General features: G+C 54.0%; 1 protein-coding gene across 3 annotated transcripts in view; it reads left to right on the top strand.

Moving 5' to 3' along the window:
• The window catches only part of TSKU (tsukushi, small leucine rich proteoglycan), a 16,350-nt gene extending 7,851 nt beyond the window's left edge, over positions 1-8,499 (top strand). The window contains exons 1-2 of one of the 3 annotated variants that reach the window (XM_006763837.2): positions 4,904-5,046; positions 6,500-8,499. In XM_006763837.2, coding sequence (XP_006763900.2) covers positions 4,917-5,046; positions 6,500-7,581 — 1,212 coding nt within the window. In that variant the 5' untranslated portion in view covers positions 4,904-4,916 and the 3' untranslated portion in view covers positions 7,582-8,499. Of the gene's footprint in view, positions 1-4,903; positions 5,047-5,548; positions 5,763-6,499 lie in introns of those variants that run through there. The other 2 variants (XM_006763834.2, XM_006763835.1) reach the window with 2 other exon arrangements.
• The last annotated feature ends 6 nt before the right edge of the window (positions 8,500-8,505 follow it).

Below are 8,505 nucleotides of genomic sequence, written 5' to 3' on the forward strand. Positions count from 1 at the left end.
AGTGGTGGGTGAGAAGTATCAGAGAGTTGCATGGGCCTGGCCGAGGGAGCCTCTATATCAGGGGTCCTCAAACTTTTTAAACAGGGGGCCAGTTCCCTGTCCCTCAGACCGTTGGAGGGCCGGACTATAGTTTTTTAAAAAAACTATGAACAAATTCCTATGCGCACTGCACATATCTTATTTTGAAGTAAAAAAACAAAACGGGAACAAATACAATATTTGTATTTGCATGTGGCCCGCGGGCCGTAGTTTGAGGACCCCTGGTCTAGACCTGACCTCTTATGTGGAGGTAGAGAAGCTGAGGCTCAGTGAGGGGGATGGGGGGAGGGGGGATTTGTCTGAAAATGTGAACAGGCCATGCAGAGCAGGGACTAAGACTGGGGTTCATGACTGTTCTCCAGAACCTGCCTTGTCACTCCGCACGGTTGCCCAGTTGCTTCCTCTTCTCTTCCCACCCCAGCCCCAGAGAATGGTGAAGGAGGTAAGGGGTGGTCCATGGGTGCCCTTTCTGGAGGACTCCTTTACCATACAGCCTAGGAGAGACACAGGCACCCACTGACTGCACATCTGTCAGTATCCTGGCCCTGTGATCTCCAGTCCTCATAGCAGTCCCTTGAGGAAGGGATTGGTGTCTCCATTTTGGATGAGGAAATGGGAGAGAAAGACACTTGCCAAAGTTTCCCAGTGTAGCAGGTGACTCCTGTTCCATGTTGTCACTCCTTCAAATCAGAGAATTGCTCCGAGAATGACAGTTTTCATCTCAAGGGCAAATTCTAATCAATGGATAGAGAGACCATGTTGAGAAGAGCTCTGAGGCCCTGTGCAGATTTCCTAGAGAGTGGTGCTGTGATTGATTGATTATGTCTGCAGGGAGTATGGGTACAGGTAGAGTGAAAAGGCACAGTCTTTCCATGATGTGTCTTCCACCCGTTGGGGTCTCATTTCTCTATAGGAGTGTTTATCTTCTTAGTCTGATCTTCCCAACCAGCCATTCTGAGACCAGTGGGACCCTCATTACCATCTCAGATTCACAACTGAAGGAACTGGTCTAGAGAAGGAATGTGACTTTCCCAGTTAGCACTGCACGGTGTCCATGGCCCTTTGTCTCTGTGAAGGTTTCTCCTCTCCATGGAGCTGAGACTGGTGGGTTTTGTCAAGAGGAACTCACATTACTCATCCTTTCCCAGACCCAGCAGCCTGTTGAGAAATAGCGTAGTGTGGCCTGCCTGGAAAGACTGACTCCAAGAGGGTGCTGATGAGAGCTTTGACATGCTTGCTACAGGAAGGAGGAAGAGAGGGGCCCAGCCCACCTGCTGATCCCCACCCCACCAGCTCCCCGTTTGGAGGAAGGCAGGGCAGCCCACACTGTGCCCTTCCCCTGTGCTGGGATCCCCGCTAGGTGCCTTCCTTCTACCATTTTGTTTCCTCTTCATGACAAAAACTCAGGAGTCTGGATTCCTCGCTTTTATCTTCTATATCCAACCCACTAGCAAATTCCATCAGCTCCACATTCAAAAGTACACCCCGATTCCACCACTTCTCACCCCCTCCACTGCCCCTGCAGTGGGTCCCTTTGTATCTGTCCTTCACATGTGAGGTGGCTGTTAATATCCCATTTTGCCGATGAGACTGAGGCCCAGAGGTTGTGGCTACCCAAGATTAGAGAAAGCAGGATGGCCATGAGGCAGTCCTATTAGGAGCCTTTGCTATTCTCTGTTTTTCTTTAATTTATATATTTATATGAATATAAAAATATATATGTATATATTGTATTTATTTCTTTTACTATAAGAGAGGATATGAGGAGGGATGTGAAGAGATTAAGACATGTTTAAATCACTCAGAGTTCTATCTAAAGAAAACCACTGTTGTGTTGATATATTTTCTTTCGGCCTTTCTAAAGTTAGGACTTGGGTTGGGTTTTTTAATGCATAGTTATAGTTTCCCTAGACATGTAATTTATCCTGATGATACCTAACATTATGGCATCAGCCCCCTCCATGAGACTGCAAACTCTGCTGAACATTATTTCTACCAGCTCCGTAAAGAGAGTCCACAGCCATCACGAGTGGCCAGGGAAGCCCTGGGCCAGGGGTCAGGGGTCTGTGGACAAGTGATTGCACACTCACTTCGTCACTACAGTGGGATGGCACGCCTGATCTGGGTTCTCCCAGCTCAAAAGCAAAGGCCCTTTTGAACTATAAAGGGCTAGGACCCGGGCAGGAATTTTCCTTATGTTCCCTCAGTCTCGGGGAAGTCTTGCCCTCGCAGTGGCTCCTGAGCCTTTCCTAAGGGGTTTCCTGCAGCAGTGCCAGAGCCTAGCGTCTCTGAAGCAATCCCATGATGGCGCTCCTGTATGTTACCCCCAAAAGGGGTCATTTCCTCTGAGCAGAACAGGTGCCTTGACTTTCAAAGACCACCAGCCCACACCTCTGTCTTGGCCCACTTCTGGGCCCACAGTTGTGAAGCCTCTCAGGGATTTCTCCCTTCTTTTCCCCCACCAGCCTGGGACACCCCAGAGAGGCCTCTGGGCTCTGCTGTGACCTCGGGAAAGCCCCCAGAGCCATTGATACTAAAAACCGTGGCACCTACCTCATCGCAGCAGTTAGTTGCAGGTAGAGCTTGGCCCTAGGACTCTGGACACCTACCCCTTCTTTTCCCAGCAACACGCAGAAGTATACATTCCACTGGAACCAAACCAATTACGAGGTTACGAAGGCCCAACTTCAGTTCCCAGCTCCACCACCTCCCCTTTCACATCTTTGCTTCTTCCGCTCTAAAATGGGCATAAGACTGCTGACCTGGAGGGACTGAGGGTTGTATGGGAGAACATGTGTGCAGCACTGGCACATAGTGAGGTCTGGCTCTGTCAATGTCAGCGCTTTTCAAGTTTACATCCAGGCCTGGCACAGAACAGGGGCCCGGGGAGGGGTGTCCGCTGTGCAGGGCTGAGCAAGGACAGCCCTGGATGTCCTAAGAGTGTCCCCCAGCAGTTATCTGCTAGGTCTCGTTTACAATCCTGCTCCTTTTACATCAGCTGCCCCTCCCGTTGCCTCAGTCCCATTTCTATAGTGACCCAGTGATGACCACTTTGCATGCATGCATAGCTCTTCACAGTTTGGACTGCACTTCAGTGAGAGCCAATCAACTTATGTGAGGAGGGCAGGAGAAGAATTACTGCTTTGTGGTTCCCAGGACCAGGCTGAGGCCCGGAGAGGGTGGTGAGAGGCCCCCTCTCTGGAGGGGTAGCGTTTGGGCTGTGTTTGGGCTCCCGGTTACATAAGCAGGAGCTCACGAGAGGCCATTTGGCATTTAATAGGCACCTTATATAATCACCTTTGGGAACCAAAGGGTAATCTCAGGGTATTTTTTTGTACCTGTGTTGTTTGTTCAAACCCCAGGAAGAGTGGATATGAGCAGATCAGCTTAGCAGGGAAGGTGGGGCCCCGAGTGGTAATGAACCCCTGTGGTAAAGCTCACACAGAAGAACAAAAGATGCCTGAAGCAAGTTAATTCTTTTCCTTTTGGTTCCAGACATTGGAGCACTCTATCCTCCCTCAGTTGGGACCAAGCCCAGGATGCACCTGGGCTGGGTTTAATCCTCAAATTGGACTCTATAATAGAAAGGGGTGGGGAAGGAGGGGGGCCCCCTAGGGGAGCAAGGGAGGAGAGCCCCACTTCGTCCTGCCCCCATGCAGAGCCAGTGGGGATCAAGTAGCTGCCCCTTTAAAGTTTCATGGAGGCTGGTAATACTATCATGCTGCTCCCTCCCCACCCACCCCAGTCTAGAAGGTGGGCAGGCCCCTGGTCCATCCCTCCCTGAAGGCCAGCGGGAGAGATGGTGGCGGTAAGACAGAGCAGGGGGGCAGAGAAGGGCTACCCCAGATGAGGAGACCTGCTGGAGTGAGGCTTTGTGATGTCCATCTCCCAGGCTGAGTGGTTGCTGTGTGGTGGGATGGGATAACACAGACTGTCCAGTTAGACGCCTTCACTGCTCAGCCCTCTTCCTCATTCTCCCATGAGCACCACCACTGAGCTGCAGTGGGCACACACATAGGCTTTGGCAGACAGATGTGCGTGGGTGTGAGCATTGAATGTAAGAGTGTACATGTAGTGCCTGGCACCGATGGCAGCCGCGCGCTAATTGTACAGGGACGGAAACAAGCCAGGAGAGGGACATGGCTTGCATCATAACATGTGGCTTGTATCATAACATGTGTCTGGGGAAAGCCCCTCTTGGATCTTGTCTCTCTCTGACAGTCCTGCCAGAGGCAGCAGATGAAAATAGAGGAATTGGAACTGAGCAGACCTGGGTTCTAATCCTGCCCTACTTTTTACTAGTTCGGGGTAAACCCTTTTCCTGTCTGAACCTCTATTCCTTCATCTGCATAATGGGGGAACCAGCTCAGCTGCCTAGGTTAAAGGGAGATCCATAGAGGGGTAATAGCTGTGTCAGCTGGGGGTAGGGGCTTGGGACGGGTATCCCCAGAGCCCGTCTGGAAATCTTTACAATTGAATTTGTTATATAGATAGTCAGGTAGGCATGAGCAGAGCAAGGACGATGGGCCACATACAGAAACTCACCAAGGCAGAATTTGTCTAATGGTGAGACCTCCGTTCTTGTCTTCTTGAAGGAAAGATTTCAATCCAGAGACAAAGTGTAGCAAAGTGAGTGAGAATTTATTGGCCGTAGCAAAAATGTATTTAGGACAGTGAAACAAAAGGGGACATAAGAGAAGCAACAGGAGAGTCTAGGCTGGGCCGCTTTGGCTCACTGGGAAGTCAGAGAAAAAAGGGGCTTTGGAGACAGGTTCAGGGGGTGAGTCCAGGACGAGCCACTGCCGCCCACTGCTCTCCTGATTGCATGTCTCATGGGGTCCCTTAGTGGAAAGAAGGGGGAAGGAAAGGGCGCGGGCATGCTCCCCTGGGGGTCAGTGGCGTACCCGGGGTTCTTCATTCCGAATGTGTTTATTCCTCTCTTGCAGGTGGAAATCTTAGGGGAGGTTTCAGGGGAAGGCCTCAAAAGAATATTCATCAGCTTTCCAGGTATGCTCTTTCAGGGTCATGGTCTCCACTAATTGGTGGGTGTCAAGGCAGGGGGTCACTAGTCGATGTAGCTGGTCCTGAGGCAGCCACGGTGTCACTTGTCTAGTTTTGCTGCTTTTCTGGGCCTGGAGCTGAATTACAACTGAGGCCTAGATGTTATCATAGGGAGGAGAAGGTCAGGGGGTCCAAACCACAGGACCAGCGATACGCTGGGGGAAGAAGGTTACCCTGGGGACGAGGTTCTTGTCTTTCTAGTTTTGCTCCTTGCTAGGCATCCGGGGCTTTCTGCCCTGGTGAGCTCCTGTACCTGGCTCAGCGTCCTTGCTCTGCTCTTGTTGCCTAACTATCTATATAACAGAATGAAGGCTCCTGCCTCTGGCGGATAGGCCAGGCGAGGGGGCTTAGGACTGTAGACTCATCCATCGTCACCCACAAAAGAGGTGAGGTGGGGCCAGTCCCTGCAGGGAGAGGCTCCCATCTGGGAGGCTGATGTGTGGGTCTTGGGCACGGCTCAGCCACTGCCAAACCGTGACATTGAGCCATGCTTCCTCTGCTCCATCTAGTTCCCCTCCCAGTTACTTGTGGCCATGCGTGACTTCCTGAACCTCTCTAGGTCTCAATTCCCTCTTCATGAAGCGATGACAATTTTTGTGATTGTGAGGGTCAAGCCAGTCTGTGTGGCAGCTGGCACAGCACCGGGCACATGCTCAGCACAGGTGAATGGAACACCCTGACCCCAACCCCTGAGCTGTGAGCCCCTCCCTATAGGGTCTGGATTGAGACCAGCCCAGGGCCCCGGAACATCCGAGCTCTGGAGGCCAGCTAAAGAGCCATCTAGTCCAGTGGGTTTCCAGCTGGGTTCCTTAACCTCCTACGGCAGAGGTGGTGAGCAGGCATGGAGGGCTCTAGGCCCCAGCCCTCACTTCAGCCAGAACAGGCCCACTTTCATCTGATAATGTTTAAGAAGGAGTTCTGCTGCTCACAGTTTAAAATCCACCAATCTGGTCCAGCCAGCGTGGCTCAGTGGTTGAGTGTCAACCTAGGAACCAGGTCAGGGTTTGATTCCCGGTCAGGGCACATGCCCAGGTTTCAGGCTCCATCCGCAGTAGAGGGAGTGCAGAAGGCAGCCAGTCAATGATTCTCTCTCATCATTGATGTTTCCATCTCTCCCTCTCCCTTCCTCTCTGAAATCAATAAAAATATATATTTTTTTGAAAATCCACGAATCAGGCCTAACCCCCTTTACCATACAGATGGGGAAAGCGAGGCCTGAGAGGAACAGGAACAAGGAATTACAGGAGGAGTATTCAGGGAAAGAATTCTGGGAGGGCAGGGTGCTGGTGGTAACTTTCAGCTGTGCCTAGACACATTGGCTGGTGTCTTATGGGGCAGGGTTAGTACCATCTGATGTGGGGTGCCTGCTGTCAACCCTCACCTGTGGCTCTCTTTCTAGCGCCGACCATGCTGTGGCCCCTGCTGCTGCCCCTGCTGCTGTTGCTGGCCGTGAGCTGGGTCCAGACGACCCGGCCATGCTTCCCTGGGTGCCAGTGTGAGGTGGAGACCTTCGGCCTCTTTGACAGCTTCAGCCTGACACGAGTGGATTGCAGTGGTCTTGGCCCCCACATCGTGCCTGTGCCCATCCCTCTGGACACAGCCCACCTGGACCTGTCCTCCAACCGGCTGGAGACTGTGAACGAGTCGGTGTTGGCAGGGCCAGGCTATACCACGCTGGCCGGCCTGGATCTCAGCCATAACCTGCTCACCAGCATCTCGCCCACCGCCTTCTCCCGCCTTCGCTATCTGGAGTCGCTTGACCTCAGCCATAATGGCCTGGCAGCCCTGCCTGCAGACAGCTTCACCAGCTCGCCCCTGAGTGAGGTGAACCTCAGCTACAACCGGCTCCGTGAGGTCCCAGTGTCCGCCTTCACCACCCACGGCCAGGGCCGAGCGCTGCACGTGGACCTCTCTCACAACCACATCCACCGCCTCGTGCCCCACCCCGCTGGGGCCAGCCTGCCCACTCCCAGCATTCAGAGCCTGAACCTGGCCTGGAACCGGCTCCGCACTGTGCCCAACCTCCGGGACTTGCCCCTGCGCTACCTGAGCCTGGATGGGAACCCGCTGGCCGCCATCGGCCCAGGTGCCTTCACAGGACTGGCTGGCCTGACACACCTGTCGTTGGGCAGCCTGCAGGGTCTCCCCCAACTGGCACCTTATGGTTTTCATGAGCTGAACAGCCTGCAGGTCCTAGACCTGTCAGGCAACCCCAAGCTCAAGTGGGCAGGAGCGGAGGTATTCTCAGGCCTGGGCTCCCTGCAGGAGCTGGACCTGTCGGGCACAAGCCTGGTGCCCCCACCTGACACGCTGCTCCTCCACCTCCCAGCGCTGCAGAGCGTCAGTGTGGGCCAGGGCATGAAGTGCCGGCGCCTGGTGCGGGAGGGTGCCTACCCCCGGCAGCCTGGCTCCAGCCCCAAGGTGGCTCTGCAATGCATAGACACTGGGGAACCGGCTTCCAGGGGCCTCAGCATCTTGTGACAAATGGTGTGGCCCCGGGCCACACGACAGACTGCTGCCCGGGCTGACTCAGGTCCTGGGTAATTTATATTTTAATGTGCCAATGCCAGTGGGGACTCTGCAAGCCTGAATGGCAGCAGCATCGAAAGACAGCTGTGGACTGAGAAGAGGCTTTGGACCTGGGACAACACCCAGGAGGAAAGCCTTGCCCTTTGTCTGTATCGCCCCCACACCATAAGCAGGGGGTCTTTGATGCCAAACTACACAGCTGCCCGCTGCTGTCCTTCCCCACTCGACCCCCAAGTGCCTTCCCTCAGGCCTGGGCCAACCTGACTATGACAGGAGGAAGGTCAGAGGTCAGGTCCATGGCTGAGTGCCCCCTTGGGCCCATGGTCCAGCCACTCAGGGGCATGGGTTTCTTTTGCTCCGGGCACATGGGGCCCACTTTATCCTTTTCTGTTCCCCTGGGGCCCTGGGTAGAACTTTAGTTACAGAAAGGACTGGGGGGTGCCCACCTCCTCATGTGGCCAATGGGAGAACTGAGGCCCAGAGAGGAAAATTGGTAATCTGAGGTACTGCCCTGGCAGAGGCATGACTGCCTCCCAGCCAGGCCCCTTTGCACTTTGCTGTCTTCTCTAAATCATGGCCTCCCTCTCCCCTTTCTGGGCTCCCCTTTGCTGCCAAGACCCACATCCTACCATTGGCACCCATTTCCTGTCATCCCGGGGAGGTAGGCCTCTGGCCCACTGACCAGCTGCAATGCCCAGGCTGTCACTTCACCTCTCAGAGCTTCTGGAAGCTTCAGGCATGCCAGTCCCAGCCCTGCCAGTTTCCCACTCGGGTGGGGTCCCCCAGCATCAAGACTGGAAACATACCCATTGATCCTTCAGGCCCTGTTCCTAGATGCCCCCCCCAAGATGTTGATGCAGTCCTGGTGCACCCTCC

Source organism: Myotis davidii, unplaced genomic scaffold (genome assembly GCF_000327345.1).
Source record: "Myotis davidii unplaced genomic scaffold, ASM32734v1 scaffold139, whole genome shotgun sequence".
Classification (NCBI taxonomy): domain Eukaryota; kingdom Metazoa; phylum Chordata; class Mammalia; order Chiroptera; family Vespertilionidae; genus Myotis; species Myotis davidii.